General features: G+C 34.8%; 1 protein-coding gene across 2 annotated transcripts in view; it reads left to right on the top strand.

Moving 5' to 3' along the window:
• SLC35F3 (solute carrier family 35 member F3) overlaps positions 1–26,245 on the top strand; it is a 566,773-nt gene that overhangs the window by 518,283 nt on the left and 22,245 nt on the right. For both annotated transcript variants that reach the window (XM_074222994.1, XM_074222995.1), the window contains one exon: positions 23,180–23,399. In XM_074222994.1, coding sequence (XP_074079095.1) covers positions 23,180–23,399 — 220 coding nt within the window. The remainder of the gene's footprint in view (positions 1–23,179; positions 23,400–26,245) is intronic.

The following is a 26,245-nucleotide window of genomic DNA, read 5'->3' as shown; positions in this document are numbered from 1 at the left end:
CAGGTAATCCTGTATTCAAACCTAACCTCAGACTCTTACTATCTATGTGATTCTGGATGAGTCACTTAATCTCTTTGTACTTCAGTTTCTTCACCAATAAAATGGAGATAATAATAGTACTTACATCCCTGAGTTGTTAGGAAGATAAAATGAGATCATTTTTAGAGCGTTTTGCAAATTTTTACTTTATTTTTTAAAATTATATAAATATTTTATTTGTTTTCCAATTATATATACAATAGTAGTTTCTACCAATCAATTCTTCCCAGTGTTTTGAATTTTACAATTTTTCTCCCTCCCTCCCTTCCCTCCCCTCTCCCAACACCCCCCAACAGAAGGCAATCTACTATAGTCTTTACATTTGCTTCCATGATATACATAGATCAAAATTGAATGTGTTGAGAGAAAAAACATATCCCTAAAGAAGGAAGAAAATATTAGAGATAGAAAAACTATGTAATATATAAGGCAACTTTTTAGAAATTGAAGATAATAATCTTTGGTCTTTGTTTAAACACCATAGCTCCTTCTCTGGATATAGATGGTATTCTCTGTCACAGATACCCTAAAATTGTCTCTGATCATTGCACTAATGGAGTGAGCATGTCCATCAAGGTTAATCATCACCCTATGTTGTTGATAAGATATATTCTTCTAGATCTGCTCATCTCACTCAGCATCAATTCATGCAAGTCTTTCCAGGCTTTTCTGAAACCCCATCCCTCCTGATTCTTATAGAACAAAAGTATTCCATCATATACAATTTGTTCAGACATTCCCCAATTGATGGGCATTCCCTTGATTTCCAATTCTTTGCCATCACAAACAGAGCTGCTATGAATATTTCATGTGGGGTGTTCACCCTTTTTCATGATCTCTTCAGGATATATACCCAGTAGTGGTATTGCTGGATCAAAAGATATGCATATTTTCATTGCCCTTTAGGCATAATTTTCCAAATTGCTCTCTGGAAAGGTTGGATCAGTTCACAACTCCACCAACATTGCTGCATTGTCCCAGATTTCCCACATTCCCAACGTTGATCATTATCCTTTCTGGTCATATTGGCCAATTTGAGAGGTGCAAGTTGGTACCTCAAAGATGCTTTAATTTGCATTTCTCTAATCAATAATGACGTAGAGCAATTTTTCATATGTCTATAGATAGTTTTGATCTCCTCATCTGAAAATTGCCTTTGCATATCCTTTGACCATTTGTCAATAGGGGATGACCTTTTTTTATAAATTTGACTCAGTTCTCTATATATTTTAGAAATGAATCCTTTATCAGAAACAGTAGTTGTAAAAATTGTTTCCCAATTGTTTCCCAAAACATTTCTTTTGATCTTGGTTACAGTGGCTTTCTGCAAAAACTTTTTAATCTAATGTAATTAAAATTATCCAGCTTGTTTTTTATAATGTTCTCTCTTTTTTTTTCCTCTAGTACTAAAATGATAGATTTTTTTTCCATTCCTTTGCCCTCTTTTCTTTTTTTATTTTCTAATTTTTTTATTCTCATTTCGTACAAATGTTTTTTTTACATTAATAAAATATACTTGTTTACAAGTAAACAAATACCCCTCCCCCCATGAATATAGATAGACTTGCTTGGGCAAAAAAGTAAAGGGGAGAGAAAAAAAATTAAAATTAAAAAAAATAATAGTAATAATTGTAGGTATGGCCAGGTGGCGCAATGGACGAAGCACCAGCCCTGGAGCCATGAGCACCCGAGTCCATATCCAGCCTCATAAACCCAATAATCACCCAGCCATGTGAAATGCAAGCCACCCAATCCCCACTGCCCTGCAAAAACCAAAAAGAAGAAAGAAAAAAAAAAGGCCCAAAATAAAATAAAATAGTAATAATAGTAGGGGTGGCTGGGTGGCAGACAGAGCATTGGCCCTTGAGCCAGGAGCACCTGGGTCTGAATCCGGCCTCAGACACCCAAAGATCATTCTGCTATGTGGCTCCAGGCAGGCCACCCAGCCCCACTTGCCCTGCACCCTCCCCCAAATAATAATAACAAAAAATGTGCTTCAGTCTTTGTTCCAACACCATCAACTCTGTCATGAGTGGATCACATTCTTTATGATAAGTCCATCACAAAAGTTACTTCCATATTTTTCCAACATTGCCATTGCTGATCGCAACTCCCTCCTTTCTTATTTCTCCACTACCATGTACTATATTTTCTCTCTCCTTTCACTCTGACTCTGCTGTAGGGTCGCTGAGTGGCACAGCAGACAGATCCCTGGTCCTGGGGCCAAGAAGCCCTGAGCCCCCATACCACCCCTTAGGCCCAGAATCCACCTGGCCCTATGTTCCTGGGCATGCCATCCAATCTCAGCCCCTTGCAAGAAGTAAAAAAAGAAAATGTGTTATATCTGACAACTGTCCCCCCATGGTCCATCCTCTCCTCCTTTGTTCACATCCCCACCCCTTCCCCCTGCTCCCCCATCCTTCTTACTCCAGATGTCTATACCCCATTGAGTATATTTGCTGTTTCCTCTCCTAGCCATCTCTGATGAGAGCAAAGGTTCCCTCATTCCCCCTTGCCTCCCCCCTTCCATATCATTGCAATAGCTCATTGTAATAAAAAAAAATCTTATTAGGTGAAATATCTTGGGCTATTCCCCCTCTCCTTTTGCTTTCTCCCTTTCCATTTCCCTTTTTTTCCTACTGACTCCATTTTTACACATATTTTAATCTTCAAATTCAGCTTTTTCCTGTGCTTCAACTATAAAAGCTCCCTCTACCTGCTCTATTAACTGAGATGGTTCATATGAATATTATCATTATCATTTTTCTATACATGCAGTTCATCCTCATTAAGTCACTCTCCTACAATCTCCATGCTTCACCTGAGTCCTGTATCTGAAGATCAAACCTTCTGTTCAGCTCTGGCCATTCCAAAAGGAACCTTTGAAATTCCCCTGGTTCATTGAAAGTCCATCTTTTTCCCTGGAAGAGGACATTCAGCCTTGCTGGGTAGTTCATTCTTGGCTGCATTCTAAGCTGTTTTGCCTTCTGGTATATTGTATTCCAAGCCCTACAAGCTTCCAATGTAGTTGCTGCTAAGTCCTGTGTGATCCTGACTGCAGCTCCACGATATTTGAACTGTGTCCTTCTGGCTGCTTGTAATATTTTCTCTTTGACTTGGGAGTTCTGGAACTTGGCTATAATATTCCTGGGGGTTGGTTTTTTTTGGATCTCTCTCAGGGGGATTGGTGGATTCTCTCAATTTCTATTTTGCCCTCTGCTTCTAGAATATCAGGGCAATTTTCCTGTAGTAATTCTTTGAAAATGATGTCAAGGCTCTTTTCCTGATCATGACTTTCAGGTATTCCAATAATTTTCAGATTATCTTTCCTAAGTCTGTTTTCCATATCAGTTGTTTTTTCAATGAGACATTTCACATTTTCTTCTAATTTTTCATTTTTTTGGTTTTGAAGTATTGATTCCTGATTTCTGGTAAATTCATCAATCTCCCTGAATTCTATTCTTTGTCTGAAGGATTTGTTCTCCTCAGAGAGTTTTCTTATCTCTTTTTCCATCTGGCCAATTTTGCTTTTTAAAGCATTCTTCTCCTCAATAACTTTTTGAACTGTTTTATCCATTTGAACTAAGCTGTTTTTTAGCATGCTGTTTTCTTCAGCATTTTTTTGGATTTCCTTGACTAAGCTGCTGACTTCATTTTCATGTTTTTCCTGCATCTCTCTCCTTTCTTTTCCCAGTTTTTCTTCCAACTCCCTCATTTGATTTTCAAAGTCTTTTTTGAGCTATGTCATAGCCTGAGCCCAATTTCTGTTTTCCTTGGAGTCTTTAGATACAGGAGCTTGTGCTTCCTCATCTTCAGACTGAGTATTTTGATCCTTCTTGGGCTCATTTGCAAAATATTTCTCAATGGTCTTCCTTTTATTTCTTTGCTTGTTCATTTTCCCAGCCTAAGCCTGTTTTTGGGGGATGCTTCCTGAGCTTTTGGGACATTCCCACAAGGGTCTCAGTGTGTGAGGTTCTGTCCTCCCTCCTGGTCTGTGAATGAACATAAGCGCCCCCCTCTGCCATGGGGCTGAGGTGGGGGGGACCTGTTGTTCTATTGGGGGGCCTAGACTGGGATCAGGATCTGAATGTGGTCAGAGCCCCAGAGTCCTGTTCCAGGGGCAGAGGACAGAGCTTGGCAGTCTCTCTCTCTCTCTCTTCACTCTCCTCCCTCAGCTCTGTGGGCTCATGCCCTGGGGGCTCCTGCTTACAGGCTCTGCCTGCTTCTGTTTCCTGGTCTAGGCTGCGAAAGACCAAGCTGCTCCCTGTGTGCCTCCAGGGCTGGGCTCCACGTGTTTGCTCTGGCAGAGGTCCCCCGCTGTTCCCCCACTTTGTGCCAGTGCTCCCCGGGGTGCAGCTCAGGAGACTCTCCCGCTGCTGTGAGCCACAGCTCCCAGCACCCTGGGGCTGCCTCCGGGAGGCTGAAGTTCTTTGGCTCTGGTGGGCCACCCCTCTGGCGGGCCACCCCTCCGACCCCAGGGGAGCAGAGCCTTTCTGCTCTTTTCCAGGTTACCTTGAGTAGGAGAACTGCCTCATTGGGTCCCTTTGTGGGTTCTGTCTCTCGAAAGTTTAGTTAGAGTCCTTAGTTTATGAGTTTTTATCAGAGAGCTCCTAAAACTGGATCCCTTCATGTCACCATCTTGGCTCCGCCCTCTCTATCTCTTCTTTGGTCATAAACTGCTCCCCTTTCCATAGATCTGACAGGTAAACTATTCCTTGTTCTCCCAATTTGCTTGTAATATTGTCTTTTATGTCTAAATCCTGCACCCATTCTTGACCTTCTCTTGGAAAAGGGTGTGAGATGTTGGTCTAATCCAAATTTCTGCAATACTATCTTCCAGTTTTCCCAACAGTTTTTATTGAAGAGTCAGTTCTCATCCCAGAAGCTGGACTCTTTGGGTTTGTCAAACAGCAGATTACTATAATCATTTCCTGCTGTCTCTTTTGCACCTAGTCTATTCCACTGATCCACTACTCTTTCTTAGCCAGTACCAGACAGTTTTAATGACTGATGCTTTCTTTTTTTATTAATTTTTATTAAAGATATTATTTGAGTTTTACAATTTTCCCCCCGATCTTACTTCCACCCCACACACACACACACAGAAAGCAATCTGTCAGTCTTTACTTTGTTTCCATGTTGTACCTTGATCCACACTGGGTGTGATGAGAGAGAAAACAAATCCTTAGAGAAGAGACAAGAATTCTAAGAGGTAACAAGATCTGACTTTTGCTTTCTAATATAATTTTAGAACTGGCATAACTAAGCCACCTTCTTTTGCATTTTTTCATTAAATCTCTTGATATCCTTGACTTTTTGTTTCTCATATGAATTTAGTTATAATTTTTTCTAGCTCAGCAAAATTTTTTTTGAAATTTGATTGATATGGCACTAAATAAGTAATTTAATTTAGGAGGAATTGTCATTTTTATTATACTAACTTGGTCTAGCCATGAGTAGTTGATATTTGCCCAGTTATTTAGATCTGATTTTATTTGTGTGAAAAGTGTTTTATAGTTTTCATGGAGTTTCTGAGTCTGCCTTGGTAGATAGATACCCAAGTATTTTATGTTGTCTGAAGATATTTTAAATGGGATTTCTTTTTCTAACTCTTGCTGCTGCTGTCTTATTAGTAATATATAGAAATGGTGAGGATTTATGTGGGTTTATTTTATATCCTGCGACTTTGCTAAAGTTGTTAATTGTTTCCAGGAGTTTTTTGGATGATTTTTTAGAGTTCTCTAGGTATATCATCATATCATTTGCAAAGAGTGAGAATTTTGTTTCTTCCTTCCCAATCTGTTTCCTTCGATTCCTTTTTCTTCTTTTATTGTTAAAGCTAACATTTCTAATTCAATATTGAATAGTAGTAGTGATAAAGGGCATCCTTGTTTGACCCTTGATCTTACTGAGAATGTCTCTAGCTTATCCCCATTGCATATAATGCTTGTTGATGGTTTCAGATAGATATTGATTATCATTTTAAGAAACAACCTCTTTATTCCTACACTCTCTACTGTTTTTAATAGGAAAGGGTGCTATATTTTGTTAAAGACTTTTTTCAGTATCTATTGAGATAATCATATTATTTCTGTTAGGTTTGTTATTGATATAGTCAATTATGCTGACAGTTTTCCTAATATTGAACCAACCCTGCATTCCTGGAATAAAACGTGTTTAGTCATAATATATCATCCTAGTAATAGCTTACTGTAATCACTTTCTAATATTTTATTTAAGATTTCTGCATCCATATCATTAGGGAAATTGATCTATAATTTTCTTTCTCTGTTTTGACTCTTCCTGGTTTAGGTATCAGCATCACATTGCTGTCATAGAAGGAATTAGACAGAGTTCCATCTTCATCTATTTTTCCAAATAGTTTATATAGAATTGGAACAATTTTTCCTTGAATGTTTAGTCAATCTATTTGGCTCTGGAGATTTTTTCTTAGGGAGTTCATAGATGGCTTGTTGAATTTCTTTTTCTGATAGGGTTATTTAGGCATTTAATTTCCTCTTAATTTAACTGGGCAATATATATTTTTATAAATATTCATCCATTTCACTTAGATTAGCAAATTTATTGGCATACTTTTGGGCAAAATAGTTCTAATTATTACTTTAATTTGGTGGTGCATATACCTTTTTCATTTTTGATACTAGTAATTTGGTTTTCTTTCTTTTTTTAATCAAATTAATCAAAGGTTTATTTATTTTATTGGTTTTTTTCATAAAGTCAACTTTTGGCTTTATTTATTAGCTCAATAGTTTTCTTGCTTTTGATTTTATTCATTTCTCCTTAATTTTTAGAATCTTTAATTTGATATTTAATTAGGGATTTTTGATTTGTTCTTTCTCTAACTTTTTTAGTTACATATTCAGTTCATTGATTTCCTCTTTCTCTAATTTATTCATGTGAGTATTTAGAGATATCATATATCCCCTAATAACTGCTTTGACTGTATCCCATAAATTTTAGTATGTTGTCTCGTCATTGTCATTGTCTTGGATGAAATCATTAATTCTTTCTATGATTTGTTGTTTGATCCACTCATTCTTTAAAATGAGGTTATTTTGTTTTGCAATTTTTAATGTGCCAGATAAATATCAGCTTTTAGTATTCATAATATTATTATGACTAAGTCAAAGAAATAGTTGAATGCAACTTTCTTAAGTTCCTGTCCTGCAGTAGCTTCTTGTACTATTGGAAAGTCCTAAGCACACATCAGGAACAGGATAAGAATTAGATCTGTTTAATTAATTTAATTAATTTTCTGATTAGGAAACTTCATTTCCAAGTATGTGTCAGCACCTTTTCCATACCTTATAATCTCAAGGAGTTGCCTAGAACATTTAGAGATTGAGGGACTTTCCAGGATCACCCAGCCAGTTTGTTTTAGAGGTTGCTAGGTCTTCATAGTTTCGAGGCTAGCTCTATCCACTCCATACTGCTCTAGTGATAGTTTCAACAAATCTCCCATAAATTCAAATGATCTTCCTCTAAAAGCATTATTTCAGTCTAAGAGGCTTATCTACATATTCAGTTTTCTCTGTGGAGGCCCCTTTGAGAAATTGGTGATTCTAAAGCAATTATGAGTGCTTCTCAATTTCCCAACATTATTTGGATCTGCTTCCTTTTCCTCTGTGGGATGATAATTTTTCACTTAACCACATATAGGTGGAAAATCACTTAGCTCACAGATCATGGTTTTCCAAATTCCAGAGGAAAATTTGATTTATGAACTTAGCTTACAAAATCTCTTATTGAACTACAGAGGTTTACAAACGAAAGAAATTAAATCCTAGACACTTTCAGTTGTTTTTCAAATTAATAAAAACATCCTGATTTCTTTTTTTCTTCATTAACTCATAAATTGAGTCTTTCTTTGTCTGTGAGTAGGTCCTGTCTGACAATTTACAAATGGACTTTCTGTCTATAGGCCTTAATATGTGCAAACTGAACACATCATTAGTTAAACTTGGTTAACAAAATAGTTCTTCATGAAGGAATCTACTACAGTAAAATAGAACTTGAAATCAAGATGACCTGGTTTCAAATCCCACCTCAAACACATACTGGCTGTATTACTGGGCAATTTATTTAACCTCTGTGGGTTTCAATTCCTCATCTCTAAAATGAATTAGCTATTCCCCCAAACATGGGGAAGTCCCTCCTCATCTCCACAGGTTCCTTCTTTTTATCTTCATCTTCTATCTTCTCTGATATCATTCAAGTCCTAAGATCCTATCTTCTTCAAGAAACCCTTCCTGATTCCTCTTGATTCTAGTGCCTTCCCTCAACTCATTACTGACTTTGTTCTGGCAATCTCAAATGCCTAGAATGAGGTGTTCCCTCAATTACTCAATAGTTCTTAATTTCTCTAGCTTTTTTTAAGATTCAGCTAAAGAGGGGGCAGCTAGATGCAGTGGATGCAGGGGTGCAGTGGATAGAGTTCTGGCCCTTGAGAAAGGAGGACCTGAGTTCAACCTCAGACACTTAATAAATGACTAGCTGTGTGACCTTGGGCAAGTCACTTAACTCCAATGTCTAAATGATTGTTTTTTTAATTTTTAAAAAGATTCAACTAAAGATCAACTTCTGAAGGTGGCCTTTTCTGAACTGTAATGCTGTCCCTTTTTCAGTACTTTGGAGAACAATGTGTTCTATTGTTAGAACTTTCTTAAATTCCCAAATTCTGTTTCCTATAAACTTCACAAGATAATACAATATCTCTGGCTAAAAGGTACAATTAATTTTTTTTTAATTCTGAACTTAATCTCCAATAAGAGGACTTCCACACATACAGAATACAAAGAAAAGAGTCTATATGAAACTTAATCTCCATTTCGCACCAATTCTTTTTTTAAAGTAAATAATAAATTCCACATATTACTTTCAAAACTGCCCTGCTTATCTGTGCTTCCTTTGGAACTTCCTTCTATCCTGTTGTATACATTTCAAAGTTATTTGCTTTAGAATCACTATCACTAAACCCCACCAATTTCCCTCATCTTCCTAGAGAAAGAAAAGGAGAAAACCAACACTATAGCAAATTACCATAGTCAAACAAAATGAATCTACACAGTGACCAAGTTCAAAAATGTATGTCTCCATACCTTTTGTCCATCATCTCTCTCATTAGCTGTCTTCATCATAGCTCTCCTGGAGACATAGTTGGTCATTAATTGGTCACAGTTTTTTTGAGAGTTCTTAAATCTTTCAAAGATGTTTTTCTTGAGAGTGTTGCTGTTCTTATATATTGTTCCTTTGGTTCTGTTCACTTCAATTTGTCTCCTACCCATGACTCTCCGAAACTGCTTCTTTCATAATTTTTATTAATTACTAATGTCCCATTACAGTTAAATGTGAAATTTGTTCTTCTACTCCCCAAAGGTCTAAGAAGTAATATAGAACTCCTGTTTTCTCTTATATAATAATTATTTTTTCCCTTCTATTTTTTAATTTCTTCTTTAGGATGAAGAATTGTTTTGCTTTTGACTATTCTTAGTTTCCCACTATTATTTTTCTATTATCCTCCTAACCTTTCTCATTTTCTCATTTCCCTTTTGACTTTGATGTACTTCTACTCCAAGTCATGTATTTGCCTATGTATAATCATCTTTTTTAATTCACCTCATTTAAGAGTATGATTCATATGCTGTCCAATCTCTGATCTTCCTACATTTTTCTATAATTTCACATACTCCAAAATAATAAGAAATAGCAAGTTCTACCCTCTTCAACTTCCTTTCTATACTACTATCTTCCTCTCTTTCATATTCCTACTTTTTTTTTTAGTTTTTGCAAGTGGCTTGCCCAAGGCCACACAGCTAGGTAATTATTAAGTGTCTGAGGCCGGATTTGAACTCAGGTACTCCTGACTCCAGGACCAGCGCTCTATCCATTGAACCACCTAGCCACCATTATATTCCTTCTTAACTCCCTCATAAGAGAACAGTCTGTTTTTTCCTACATAATATTCCCAATAGGCATTGAAGACATGTAGATTCTGAATGCTTGTTTCTTCGACCTTTAGTTAAAATGTCAGGATTACCTCATCACTCATAATTAGTTGTGGTTCCTTCCCATTGTTCAAAAAAATTTACCTTTTTTTGGTTTCTCTGGATTCATGATTGTATTTCAAATTTCCTATTCAACCCTCAACTTTTCATCAAAAATATTTGAAAATCCTCTATTCCACCAATGATCTGGGCTTTTTTTCTTTATAGTATTATCCAAAACTTTGCAGAATGAGCTATACTTAGTTGTAGGCCTATATCTTTTGCATTTTGGATTATTATATTCTAAGATATCCTTTGGTTTGGGGTAAAAAAACTGCCATGTCTTACATGTACTGAAATTGGTTTTTTTTCTGATTACTTGCAGTAAGTTTTTTTTTTGTGTATGTGAGATGTAAACTCTGGGTTTTTGCTATGATGATTCTAGGACTTTTTCTTTTGAAGGTTCCTTTCAGGAGGTGATTGGGGAGTTTATCTTTATTTTGCCCAAATTCTAATAGATCTGGGCAGTTTTCATTGAAGGTTTCTTTAAATGTGGTGGCCATTTTTTTCATGGTTTTCATGGAATCCAAAGATTCTTAAGTTATTTCTCCTTGGCCTCTGAGACTATTTATTTTAATTCCTCTCTTCATTCCTAGGTACCCAAACAAAGCAAATGGGATATCTTGTAAACCCAGTTTCTCCTAATCAGTATGTCACCTCAATCTTTTTTCATCTGGTCTTTCTTCTAAAATAGACAAAGACCTTTTTCAAATATATTGCAAAGAGAGACTGAAATATATAGCCACTAAATCTTTTCTAACTTGAAAATTCACTAATTATGTAATTTAATGAAAACATGCTTACATCTCAAATATCAAAGCTATTTTTATATTAGAAGAAATATTAATAAAATACAATTTTAACAGAATAATAACTATGAATTTATTTGTTCTACTCCCCTTTCTGAATTGGTATAATTATAAAAATTACATTATGAAGCAGTGAGGCACTATAAATAAACTCTAGACTTGGAACTGGAAAACCTATGTTTGAAAGCTATCTTCAACCTGCATTGTCTGTGTGATCATAAAAATATAAAAACAACTATCAAATGGTTATCCTTTAAGCAATTACATATAAACACATTTGTTAGAGCTATAAGATTTAAATTCTGGCCTACCAAAATCAAAACCTTGTCATCCTCCCCAAAACTGATAAACTTCCATAACAATATGTATTTGGGTTATTGATTTTCAAAGATAATGATTAAAACTCATTTGTTAAGCTTCCTCTGTGTTTCATGCTAAAATATGTTCTAGGGATAAGTTTCATTTAAGTCCATTCTTGATGCATTTCTTAATAACTTACTAAGGCTCAGATCTAATAAGTTCAGAAGTCAAAGCAAATATGATTTAGTAGAAAAAGCACTGATTTGGAATAAGAAAAATCTAGGTTTTAATCTTGACTCTGCCCCTCCTCTACTTATGTGACTTTGGGCAAGTCACTTCACCACATCTGGATGCATTTTTATCATCTACTAAGTTAAGTCAGATTAAATGACTTGTGAGATCCCTTACAGTTCTAAATTTTTCATTATCTTGTAATCTTGCTGAATAACCTTAAAGATAACTCACCATAGGGTTCTAAAGAAATAAATGGAAATAATAATATATTGTTGATTACTATGAATTGAGCTATGAATTGATCCAACCATTCTGTAAAGCAATCTAGAACTGTGCCCAAAACGTCATTAAACATTGCATATCCTCTGAGCCAATAATACCACTACTAGGTCGATATAAACCCCCAAATGATTCCCAAAAAATGAGGAAAGAAACCAAGTACTAGAAATATTTATAGCAGTTTTATGTGTGTGTGTGTGTGTGTGTGTGTGTGTGTGTGTGTGCGCATGTGTGTGTTTGTGTGTGTTAGGGAATGATTAAACAAATTATAATATATGAATGTAATGGAATACTATTACTTTGTAAGAAATAATGAAAAGGATGGTTTCAGAAAAATCTAGAAAGACTAGTATAAAGAGTTAAGTTAGCAGTACAAGACCATCAATTTATATAATAATTACATTAGAAAGATCAATAATTTTGAAAGGCTTAAGAACTCAGATTAACACAATGATCAACAACAATTCTGTAAGACCCATAATAAAATATTCAACTGACTTTCTGACTAAAAGTGACAGACACAGGATTCAAATTGAGATATATATTTTTAATATATAGCCAACTGAGAAATTTGTTTTGCTTGACTATGCATATTGTTATAAGGCTTTGTTTTTTTTATTAAGCAGAAGAAAGGAGAGAAAATGTATTTTTGTTAATTAAAAAATTTTAAATAGTGCTAAAGACACTTTTTAAAGTGTCTTTTAGATAGCTAACTTCTTACCTGTAGCTTCTCCTTCTAGAATGTAAGCTATTTGAGGCAATAGATTTTTTTTTTGCTGTTCTTTGCATTTCTCTGCATTTAATACTATACCTGGCACTAGGGACTTAATATTAGTTCTTAATAAAATACTTGTTGATTGATGGACTGATTGATTGATGGTGGTGATGATGGTGTTGATGAATTGCCCTTGTAAATAATATCTACTTCCACCCTTGACTCTCAGGATTGTCTAGTCTGCCAAATCCACTCCTCCATTCCCCAGAGAATCTACTTTTCTTAGGATGTTCAATTTGGCTTTTAAATAAAATTCTGCCTCCTCATTGGATCTGAAAGAATACCAGAGGAGACTGCTTAATGTCACTGCTGGCAGATGTCTACTTCCTTACTCTACCTCCAGACAATAGTACTTGCTGTTTTTATTATTCAGACCTTCATTTCCATTTCTTTTTCATCACAGTTTCTAGTTGATTTATTTGTCTCTAAATAATCATTTTATGACTTTTTCCATTTTCTCATTCATCTTACTGTCTTTTGAGTCAGAACCTACAAATTTCATTTCATTCTTTTGCATATCAAAATAGAGATATCTGTCATATTTTATAGGAAGTAGCTCTGATCCTTTAAAAAGTCAAAAGAAGACATAGGTATAATTTATGACTTTAATTTCATATCTTATGCTAAAACAATTATTACTTGTACTATCTACTTCAAGAGTTGTTAAGTGAAAAAAGCTCGTCAATTTTAAAGCACTATATTCATATGAATTATTATTGTGATTACACTAGTTTTTATAGATCATAATTTTATTTTTTATAAATGCAATTTAAGTTTGTCCCAAAGGGGAAGTCTAATCTAAAAATTATTATTCTAAATTTATTTTACTACTTTCCTTACACATCACTCAACTAGTATCCACTTATAAGAATGTAAACCACAGAACTTCATTCAGAAATTGGCACAGACCTCAGAGACCATTTAGTCCAGTCCATACCTTATGAAGAATTTTATAGTCTGCTGCCATCTGTGCACATTAGCATGGGTGCAAGTATTTTAGGTTATAGACTCCCTGTGGGGAGAGCCTGAAGCACCTACGATATGCTTTATACATATTTAATCAGTGTTCCCTAAATATCTATTGATTGATTCAGAAATATAGTGATTTGTAGATCTTTAACTATGTTTAGATGCAACTATACCTTAGCAGAAAGATTTAAGCCGTAGGCACCAAAAAACAGGCTGGGGGGAAGGGCTAATTAGAGCCAAGACACAAAATTCAGAGCTTTGAAGAAAGGAGAAAAGATGTTTACTTTTCCAAAAGAGGTAAACTTGACCTTCCTAGTCAAAGTTTGAAAATTATATCCCATCCCATCTCTGAATGAAGACTACTGTTGAAATTTTGACTCTAATAATTTACTATTTGTGTCACCTTGGAAAGGCACTTAAACTCCTTGGGTCTCAATTTCCTCAAGTAACAAATGAGGGAGCTGAACTAAGAAATCTTTCAAGGTCCCTTTCAGTTCTATATCTGTGACCTTTATGTTATCAACCACAGGAGGCTTAGTTATCATCATTGTAAAACAATTGAAACATGTTCATTTATAAAGGTTAACTTGAAAAATATCTCTTTTGATACCCATTCTCAGAATATTGCACCATAAGTGACTATTTATTTTGAAAATGAATTATTTTGAGTACTTTCCTTTATGGTGAATCATCCTGGCAACCTTGGATAAATCCAACTTGGTCATAATGAATAATTTCTTGAACAAATTGCTATAGTGTTTGACATTTTATTTCAAATGTTTGAACTTATATTGATTATTATATTGATCTATAGATCTTATTTTTGTATTTTATCCTTCCCTAGTTTATGTGTTATGACTATTTGCCTCAAAAAAATCCTTGTGCAGTCCCATGTCTTTCCCTTAAACCTAAATCTATCCCTATTTTATTGCTAGATTTTCCCCAAATTTATACAACCAGAAATCCTATCCCTATTCTCTGAAGATTGAGTTACATCTTCCTGGCAACACATTGCCTTTTTTTCTCTTTTAAAAAAATATTATTTTTAATACTCTTTTTTTTAAGTTCCAAATCTCTCCCTCCTTCCCAGTCCTCCCCAATATATCAATTATATATGCAAAAACATATTTCTATATTAGTCATATTACAAAAAAGCAAGAAAAATAAAATGAGAAAACTATATTTCACTTTGCACTCAGAATTCATTAGCTCTCTAAAGGTAGATAGTATTTTTTTTACCATGTCTTGGATCATTGTACCAGAGTAGCTAAGTTTTTCTTACTTGATGATCATTACAATATTGGTAGGACTTGACACAATCATCTCCTTGCTCAGCTTACTTAATAGGTCTTCCCAGGTTTTTCTGAGCCTCATCATTCCCCTAATCATTCCATATATAATAAATTTATTATTATATAATATTATATATATTGATTATCATATTATTCATTACAACATTTTACCACAACTTTTTCAGTCATTCTTTAATTGATAGGTAGCTTCTGAATTTCCATTTCTTTGCCACCACAGGAAAAAAATAAGCTCCTATAAATATTTTTGTACATACAAGCACTTTTCCTTTTTCTTTGATTTATTTGGGATACAGACCTAGTAGTGGTATTGCTGGGTAAAGGAGAAGTTGTATGGCCCTTTAGGCAAAATTCCAAATTGTTCTTTAGAATGGAGCAGTCCACAACTCCACCAATGGTTCATTAGTGAACTTGTTTCTCAGATTCCCCTCTAATATTTGTCATTTCTAAGAAGTGTGAAGTAGTAAGAGTGATTTTAATGTGCATATCTCTAATTACTAGTGATTTAGAGCATTTTATATGACTATAGATATTTTGATTAGAGTTAGGTGTTTCTGAAAATTGCCCTTTTATCTTCTTTGACTATCAATTGGGAAATGGATCTTAACTTGTACATTTTGATTCAGTTCCCTATATTTTTGAGAAAAGAGGGCTTTCAAAGAGAACTTGCTACTAAAAATTTTTGATATTGTCTATAATACCTTTCAACAAAATGTATTTTTTCTCTTTTAATTAGGTCAATTAGGTTAATTAGATCAGGATTACTCTCTCTGTCTTTTTTACTTCAGCTGAAACACGGCAGATACTTCACCAGTCCCTAATTTTAAATCTGTAATGTATTTTTTTCTGTTTCAAGTGTGTCTCTTGTAAACAACAAATTACTGGATTCTGATTTTATTTTTGGATTCTGATTTCTAATCCATTCTATTATCCACTTCTGGTTTATAGGTGAATTTATTCCATTCATATTGATGGTTATGATTCCTAACTATACATTTCCTACTATTTTATTTTCTTCTGTTTATTCTTCTCTCTCTTTTTACCCTGTATTTTCTCAAAGGTTTGTTTTGCTTCAGAACATTGGGGAGAGATATGTTACTGCTCTCCTGGTCTATGCCCTACTCTTCACCCAGGAAGGGCTCCTACAGCCCTGTAGTCAAAAGTGCTAGCATCCCTTTTGTCCCTGGAACTGCAAACTAGAACTGCATATGAGCAATAGAAATGCTAAACAGTTCTGAGTCCTACCCTCAATGCCAACAAAGGGTTCCCTGAAATCTCTTTCTTACCAATTATCCAATCCCCTTGCCATCTCTGGACTGAGAGCACTGATGCTGCTTCTATTGTTCCAGTTGCCTACCCAAGGAATACATATCTTCAAGAATTTAAATCTGACCTCAGATAACTAGGCAAGTCACTTCACCCTCTGTGTCTCAGATCCTCATCTGTAAAATGAGCTGGAAAAGGAAATGACAAAACCACTCCAGTATCTTTCCCAAGAAAAGCCCAAATGAGAATCACAGAGTCAAACACAACTGAAACAACTGAAAAACAACAATAATTATTATTAGGACTATCATCATCATCATTATCAAAGATTTGCAAAGTATTTTAAAATTTTCTTATTTAATCCTCACAACAGCCCATTTCAGATGAAGAAATTGAGGCGAGCAAAAATTAAAAGATTTACCCAATATCACATAGCTAGCAAGGATCTGAGACTGGATTTGAACTCAGGTCTTGACTCCAGTCTAGCTCTATATCCACTTTGTCACTAAGTCACCCCAATTCCCTACTTTTCTTGACAATGGAACTCTCTGCTCCTACACCTGAACTAGTAGATGAGATGAACTGACCACTAGGATCATTATAGACTTGTTTTCTACACTTGGGCTGGCAAAAGAATCAATTTATATACTCTGTAGGTTAAATCTATATACCAGAAATCTCTCTAGAAGATCTAAGAAAGAAAGGAGTTATCTTTGGATTTAGTGGCCTATAATAGTACATATAGTCTTTTTCACTAGAAACAGCACTTTTTTTTAGGTTTTTGCAAGGCAGTGGGGTTAAGAGGCTTGTCCAAGGCCACACAGCTAGGTAATTATTAAGTGTCTGAGACTGGATTTGAACCCAGGTACTCCTGACTCCAAGGCCAGTGCTTTATCCACTGTGCCATCTAGCTGCCCCCTAGAAACAGCACTTTTAAATACCATAACTGATTCAGAAAGTGTTTGTACAACAAATGGACTTTTACTCCACATTTACCTAGGTGAGTGCCTGTCATTTCTTTGTTCCAATCACCTTTCCTATGGGCAAAAGGTAATTGTAGTGAATATTTTTTTTTAGAACCCCCTGTCCCAACTCCATTCTCTAGAGTTAATTAATAATTACTTTGATATTTCCCATCCCTTACCCTAATTTAAAATGAGCTAGATAAATAAGGTTTTGATGATTCCAATTTTTTGGCAATATCTAAGGAAAAAAATGTCTGATACAATTCAAAAACATGCTTTTTTTCTCTTTGAGGCCACATTAGAATGCTAACCTTGGCCACATTAATGTCATACAACTTTTACATCATACAAAGTTTGTTGCCTTTGGTGGTCACAATGAAAAGTTAAGTTATGTTGTCTTCAGTCATTTTCATAGCTGACTCAGTAGCCAGGAGTAATTCGATGATGCCATAGGATCATATAGTCTGCCAGTAGAGTACTAGATACAAAAAGAAGGGACAAATCCTACGGGAAGACAACTCCCTGCTGAAAGTAGCAAAATAATCATATGTCATCCAAATCTGAACAATCAAGAAATAGGCTAACTTCCCAAGCAATATATCCAGTATTTGACAGCCTCCAAGACTGACAAACAGTATTTACTTCTAGTGACTAATACCTAGGAACAAATGCTGCTTCTAGAAGGAACATAGAAAGTCTCTCTAGGGAATACAAAGTCAAAGAACAAAATGGAAGACCTTATATAAGCAAGTAATATTTTCTTCCTTACTGGAAATTTATATTAGAGGGTTTTCAGAAAGAAAAGGAATGTTTGAAATGACTGTAAATACTAACAAAGAGCAGCTAAATGATGGTACAGTGGATAGAGTACTAAGATTGGAATCAGGAAGACTCATTCATGAGTTCAAATCTGGCCCCAGATTCTTTTACTAGCTTTGTGACCCTGAACAAGTAATTTGTCCCTGTTTGTCTCAGTTTCCTCATCTATAAAAGTCTAGAATTCAAACTCAAATTTGGGTCTTTTGTCTCTGAACCTTACTATATTCCTACTATACAATGCTAGAGGCAAATTGATGGTACTCTAGATTTAAAAAATAAAAATAAATTGAAATCTTTTGTTTTCATATCACTTTCATTTCCCAGTATTTCCTTTACACACACACACACACACACACACACACACACACACATACACACACTTACCATGTATGTAGTAAACTTACACCACCCCTTCTAAAAAACAAATAAAAAAAGAAAAATTAGAGGAGGGAGACAGCAAACTAGCAAAATTAACTGATATATCATATGTTATATGATGGTATATACTATGTCTCACATCCATAGTTCCTACTTGTACAAAGAAAAAAGACAGGGACATTCTCATATCTTTCACTTTGGGGTCAAGTTTGGTCTTTATAATTACATAGTATTTTAAATACATAGATTTAGATTTGTCTTGTTTTAATTGCTTTTCATTGCTGTTTTGTATATGTATTTTTGTGTGTATACATACATATATATATATATGTTTCTATCCCTCTATTTCACTTTGCATAAATTCATGTCTTCTTTTGCTTCTACATTCATCAATTCAACATTTCTTTACAACATATTAATATTACATTACATTCATATACCACAACTTGTTTAGCTATTCCCAATTAATGGACATCAACTTTCTCTCCAATTATTTTCTTCTACTAAAAAAAAGTATTGCTCTTAATATTTTTGGTTATATTTTGGTCCTTTCTTTTTCCCCTTTGATTTCTTAGAGGAATATTCAAAGCAGCAGTATTTTGGTTCAAAGAATATGAACCCAACTGTAGATTGATTTGTAGCTTCACCCAAAGTTTGTCTGTCTGTCCCCAACTTTGCCATCTTTTGTCATCTTTGCCAATTTTCTGAGTGTAAGATAAAACCACCAAGTTGTCTTGATTAGCATTTCTTTTATTATTAGTCATTTGAAGCAACTTTTCATGTGGTTGTTATTGTTATTCATTTGTTTCAATCAAGTCCAACTCTTCATGATACCATTTGGGATTTTCTTGTCAAGATACTGGAGTTTGCCATTTTCTTCTCTAGCTCATTTTGCCAGTGAGGAAAATTAGGCAAACAAGATTAAGTGACTTGTCTATGGTCCCACAGGTAGCATGTATATGAGGCCAGATTTGAACTTGCAACTAGTTTTGAACTTGCAGTAAATAGACAAACATACTTTTTAAAAAGGTGATTTCTTAAAATAAGATTTGGATTTCAAAATCAGATCTGTGGATACAGAATGAAAAGTTCTTGTTCATAGATAAAATGCATTAAACCAGCATATAAATTCTAGTCATATTAGATAGCCCACCAAGTCAAATATTCCAGCTTATAGTAAATATGACACAGGAAGAAGAGCAATAATTCATAGAATATAAGATCCAAGAAAAAAAGAAGATAAAAATTTATAAAGCTTCTGGTGACCATACACAAATGAACAGTCTTGATATTGAATCAAAAAAGTTATACATATTAAGAGCCAATTGTTCTGAGAATAATTAAATGACTAAGTCATTTTGAGTATTAGAAAATACTCAAACCACAATAGACTTAGGGAGAAAGATTCTATCCACATCCAGAGGAAGAATTGATAAATAGAAGTGTGTGTGTGTGTGTGTGTGTGTGTGTGTGTGTGTGTGTATACATATATATATATATATATATATATATATATATATATAAAGAGAGAGAAAGAGGAGAGCAGTTTATACATTATACACACACACACACAAATTAGTGTCTAATTGGTAGCCTTCTGTGGGGCAAGGTGAGAAGAAAAGGAGAAAAAAATTAGATATACAAAGCAGAAAACAAAAAAAACTTGGAAGGAAGCAAAGAAAAACAATATAGCTTTGAAATGATGTCTAGTTTATATTACATAATTTTTCAAAAAAGTAAATACATGTAAAATGGGACTACATGGTTTTATATTGAAGCCTTTTTTTGCTGTGTCCATGAAAATGTTCTTTTTTGGCTTTTTCATTCAAAAAAATGAATAATTATTATATACATATATACATATAGATCCATACAAACACACACACACATACATATATATATATATAAATATATATATATACATATATATGAAAGATTGTGAACTCCTTGAGATAAGGGACTGTCTTTTGCCTCTTTTTGTATCCCCAATGCTTATAAGCCTGTTATGTTGTTGTGGTTTTCTTGTTTAGCAATTTCAATTGTGTTCAACCTTCCATGACCCCATTTGGGGTTTTCCTGGCAAAGATACTGGAGTGATTTGATATTTCCTTCTACCAAGTCATTTTACAGATGAGAAAACTGAGTGTTAAGTGACTTGACCAGGATCATACAACTAATAAGTATCTGAAGTCAGATTTCAATTTAGGATATTGAGTCTTTTGACTTCAGACTCAGCATCTGATCACTCTTCTTAGCACATGGGAGGTTTAAATATATGGCATGAGAAGGAAGGAAAGACCAAAGGAAATGACAATTTATTAAGCAACTATTATTTGTCAGGCACTGTGCCCATATTTTCCCATTTAACATTCACAGAAAACTTTAAAGTGATATTTTATCCCCATTTTACTGTTGAGGAAAATGAGGCAGACAGGTTAAATAACTTGTCTGTGATCATACAGTTAGTAAGTATCTGAGACCAGTTAGTAAGTATCTAAGACCAGACTTGTTTTGGGGTTTTTTTCTCCCCAAGGCCACACTTGAACTCAGATCTTCCTGATTCCAGGTCCAGATCTCTATCCTATGTTTCACAAGTGGGGAAAGACTTTATGTTAGGAGACCATTTGAGTATATAGTGAACTGTCCCTGACCTGAATGAGTTTATATTCTGATTCAATCACTTACTAACTTCCACAAGTCATTTAGCCTCTCAAAGTCATTTTTCCAACTGTAAAATGGAGGTAATACCCATCTTGCTATATGCTAAGAGTCATTGCAAGCATCAGTTGAGTTGATGGTGGTAAAAGTACATTTTATCCAATGATGAGGGACTTTGAACATCTTAGCAATCAGACAGAAGCTAAGAATCTGGAATCTGTCTGTAAATATTGATTAAAGAATATCACATGATATGTAACTTTACAAACCCTCTGCTTTTTCTCACTTCAGTTTAATGCATTTTGTGTTTCTATTGCCAGTTATCCATAGCTGAGTAACGAAGGGAGACAGATGGCATTTTAGATTGACAGCAGCTATAAACAAAGATTTGTTTGACACCAACTGAGTTCCCTAAGGCTCTAGTTTTGACTCATGTTTCCATTTTCCCCTTTACCACATCTTTCATAATATCATGAGCACACACAGCCCCTGAGTATGTTTGATCTGCTCTAGGAATGGTTCCTCCTTTGCTCTTTTCCTTTATCTGTTCCTCTATGATTTAGCAATTTCTTGGAAGTGTCTTGGAAAGCACTTAGCCTCTAGCTCTTACTGTTCTTGGGTCAGGTCAATCAGAATGTGCGGCTGAACTTTTGGCCCTCTAATCACCATTTCTGAGCCTGTACCACTAATGTTGGCAAATATAATATTCTAACATGCTCTTGTATCCCTTCCCTTTCCTATCAAAAAAAAACCCTTCACCCCAGTTTTCCTCAGGCAATCAAATCAGGAGACAATTTTCTCAAGGCCAAGTCTTTCCCTGCTGAGTTTTCAATACAATCCATGTCACCATGACCTCTTGCAAAAAGTCTTTGATCTGGCTGTTTTCATTTTCATTTTCTCAAACTTAAAAAATTCTTCCCTATAAAATGAAACTCCAGTACCCATTTACCTCACCCTTTCCTTATATCCCACTCCAATAATATTTATTTCTATGCCCTGCTCATTTTTCTTAAACTCTTTTGTTATGATGGTGATGAAGGCATAGAAAAGCATCCTTTGAAATTTCTATCACCTTACTGATGGATGCTAAACAGGTGATCCACTGCTTCATAATTAAAATCACAGGTAAATTTCACCAAATGTTATAGAATTCCAAGACACACACACCTTCACCTAATCACACAGGTAAGTCTCAAAGAGATAGATACTTCAGAGAGATGTGGTTTCAAATAGGAATAAGATGCAATGTATCTCTTATGAGTAGTCAAATCTTTTGCTAACTATTCAAGCAGTAACATTTCTGGTTACATTACTTCTCTTAATAGAGGAGAACTGGAATAATTGATAGAACACTGAACTTGGAGTCAGGAACATCTACATCACTGCCAGCCTCAGATACGTACTGGCTGTGTGACTTTGGGCATATTATTTGACCTTTATGTGCTTCAGTTTCTTCTTCTACAAAATATAAATAATAATAGCCTCTATATCATTAGATTATGAGATTCAAGTAAAAATTAAAAATAATTATTAATCATAGCATTTACATAGCTATTTAAAGAATACAAAGTACTTTATATGTGTCATCTCATTTGATGCTTACAACAACCCTGAGAGAGAGTTGCTATTTATCATCCCCATTTTACAGATGAAGAAATTGAGGCAGAGAGAAGTTAAATGACTTGCCCAGGATCACACAGCTAGTACGTATCTGAAGTTAGATTTAAACTCATTTAACTCCAGACTCAGTGCTTTATCCACTATAACCTATCAAAATTATGGATGCAAACCACTTTGTAAACTTTAAGGCATTATGTTAATATTTCTTATTAACAGTATTGTTGTTTTGTTATTATGACTGAGCAATCAATTCAGATAATTCCAGTATTCAGGGTAATGTATTAGAATGTGCATTGGACACAGTCATAAAATCTTACTTTGGTCCCTAATTCTGCCACTTATTAGTTATGTGAACTTAGACAAGACCCTCAGCTTCTTCATGAGTAAATGAGGAGTTGAGCTAAATGATTCCTAAGGTCTCCTTGCAGCCATAACATTATATGATTCACTTCTATTTAAAACTACCTATTCAAAGCTTTCTGTGAACAGGAAAAAAAGTAAATGGTGGCTCAAGCATGTTAATGTGACACAGTAATTTGCCAAGGACTGACATAGTAGGTCAACCAGTTTCAAGAAGACTTCAAAGAAAGGTGCCCTATAGGGAAAAAAAGAAGATGGGGATGGAGAGAGAGAGGAAGCTTGGTTTTTCAATACAGGCATATAATAATTCTCTGCCTCTCTCCTATTGTTTTAGGGAATGCTGTCGATTTTTTGGAGATAATGGCTTGACAGTGAAGGTGTTTTTTACCAAGGCAGCACCCTTTGGCGTTCTTTGGACACTCACAAACTACCTATACCTACATGCAATAAAGAAAATAAATACTACGGATGTCTCTGTTTTGTTCTGCTGCAACAAAGCCTTTGTGTTCTTGCTGTCGTGGATCGTTCTCAGGGACAGGTTCATGGGAGTGAGGGTAAGTTTCTTTTTCTCTTTCTCCCTCTCATTTGGCAGCATCAGCCACAACCTACCCTACCTTGCTTTGTTGTGCCACAAGCATGGCTTTTAGTCATTTTTTCTATTAAGAAGAAAAGGCAAAGAATTAGAATGCCTGGTATACTTTGCAAACTTCCTCCTTTCCAAACCATATAGAAAAGCATATCATTTCAAGCATTCCAACCATTGCATGTTGATTGTGTCCAGCCCTGCACCAATGCTGGGCAAGGGAACAGTCACCTCCCATCATTGCTTACTCACCTACTTCACAGCAGTTGACCCAGATCAATAAGTTGCTTTGCAAGGCTATTGTTCAAACTTTGCCTATTCATTTTTTATTAGGAATCACTGGCCTGTGGCTCCCTGAAAAACAATCCTTTTTATAACTACATTGAGACCTTTTTAGTTCATGTTCCATGAAACCTTTAGGTTGTATTTGAAGGTCCTAAGGATCAAATATTCCTACAAAAGTGGTTACCTTCATGGAAGTCTGTTTCTGATCTTCCACCTTCCATCTCCTTCCACCAATCCAGTGAAAAATAAAGTACCTAAAAATGATTGTATATTTTCATAGCCAGGCTCTAAAAACTACATATAAAACCAGTCTTTGGTAAAAATTTTTCTAATAAGTAGTTATATAAGACATCATTAATGCACAATTAAGTATCAGCTTAAATGAAAAGATATATTTTTGAAAAAAGACCAAAGATATTAGTGGAATACAAGTTTGCTAAGAGTCAACAATGTGATATAGACATAAAAAAAATTAATGCAAATTTAGGGTATAATAATGGATATATTGTGTCCCAACTACTTTATGTTAGTGAAATCACATTGAGAATACTTTGTTTTTATTAGGAGCAATCCTATAAATTGAGCATGACAATGAGACTTGTACAAAATGTCACATCAACATTAACTGAAGTAACTAAGGATGTAGAATCCGGAAAAGGGAAGAATTAGGGAAGACATTAGAATTTTCTTCATATACTTGAAGGAATATGGTAGAATGGGGATTAGGTATGATGTTGAGCCCCACGAGTTAGAACTAGGATAGTATTCTTAAACTTTTTTGTGTCTTAGACATTTTGTGTCAGTGTGGTGTGGACTTTATGAGGATAATAATAATAATAGCAATAATATTTATATGGCACTTTAAGGGTTATAAGGCACTGAACATATCTCATTTGATCCTCACGACAATGCCGTGAGAAAAGTATCCCCCTTTCACAGTTGAGGAAACCAAACCCAAAACTGAGAGAAGTTACAACCAGATCACACAAGGTCACACTGCTGCTAGTAAATATCTGAGGCAGGATTTGAACTCAATTCTTCTTGACTAATAATGAGAAAGGTGGGTAATGCAAACATCATTATCCCCATTTTACAGGTGAAGAAATGCAAAGTGATTTACATTGCAGAAGTACATTACTAATAAGTGACAGAGTTAGAAATAGGTTTTTTATGTCTTTCAGCATGTTACAATGGATAGTATATTGTACCTAAATTTCAAAATAGAGGTTCAATTCCCAGTTTTGTCCTTCAGAGTTGAATGAAGCAGTGAAAAAATCTTAGGTCTCTAGCAGGAAAAATTTGAGGTCAACTATGTTTGAACTACCCACTTTATCCACATTGTTCTTACCCATTTAACCTATACCAAGTTCCTTATAGTTTTAAATACATAAAATAGAATACATAGGAATACACATGGAACAAATTACAGTATAATTATCAAAATATTTTTTTAAAGTTCTCAGACCACAGATTAAGAACACCTAAGATTAATGGATAGAATTATAGGGAGATCAATCTGGGCTTAATATAAAGAAGACCTTATTAACAATTAGAGCTTATCCAAAAATAGAATCAACACCCCCCCATAAGATGTTGAGTTCTCTATGACATTAGCTGTTTAAAAAGAGGCTGGATAGCCAACTGGAAGAGATAATATGGAGGGGAATCCTGAATGGGATAAGGAGTTGTACTGCCTGAGCTCAGAGGTCTTTTTCAAATTTAATAATCCAAGATTTAATCTTGAAAAGTCTTTAAACCTTCCCTCAAAAGGAGAAGATAGTACTATAGATTTTCTGTTGGAATGCAAAATTGGTTAATCCCCTGTATATGGTGCTCTAGTAATCTGGGAGAAAATATTACTGCCTTACCCCAGACTAAAACAAAAAGATATAGATGATAGATAGATATAGATAGATAGATAGATAGATGTATTTATGTATGTAAATATACATGTACATATATGTATTTGTAAAGATACATATATTTATATGTGTGTGTGTTCATACATATGAGTATACTTATACAGATAAATGTACAGATACATTTTCGAGTGAATTCTATTTTCCGGAGATCTGACCCAGCTACACTATTTAGTACTCAGCAGTTGCTAACTGAACTTGCATCTTCTTCATTTAAGTATTCCTCCACTCAATTCATCCTGCAAAATTATTGCTGAATTCCCACTTACCCATTTGGCATTCTGGGTGGTTAAGAGATTGCTAATGAGCACTGAGTGACCTTGAAGTAGCTCCCAAACAAATAACACTGGGAAGAGCCAATACAAGACTTGTGCTGCCCTTCTCTCCTGGTACGTTGAGCAAATTACATCATCCTAATCAGTGATTCACACCCACCTGGTTATGCTAACCGCAGTGAGGACATGAGTCAACCACTGAGTGGTATTTTTAGCCTTCAATGTGGTGGGGAGGGAGAATTTGTTTTTAATCCACAGTATGTGGAGAGACTTGAAGTTAATTTTGGAATTTAAACTTACCCCAGTGCTTCTAAACAGAAACACTTTTTAAAAACTTG

This window comes from Macrotis lagotis, chromosome 2 (genome assembly GCF_037893015.1).
Source record: "Macrotis lagotis isolate mMagLag1 chromosome 2, bilby.v1.9.chrom.fasta, whole genome shotgun sequence".
NCBI classification, from domain to species: Eukaryota; Metazoa; Chordata; class Mammalia; order Peramelemorphia; family Peramelidae; genus Macrotis; species Macrotis lagotis.
This window is presented reverse-complemented; position numbering and strand designations above follow the sequence as displayed.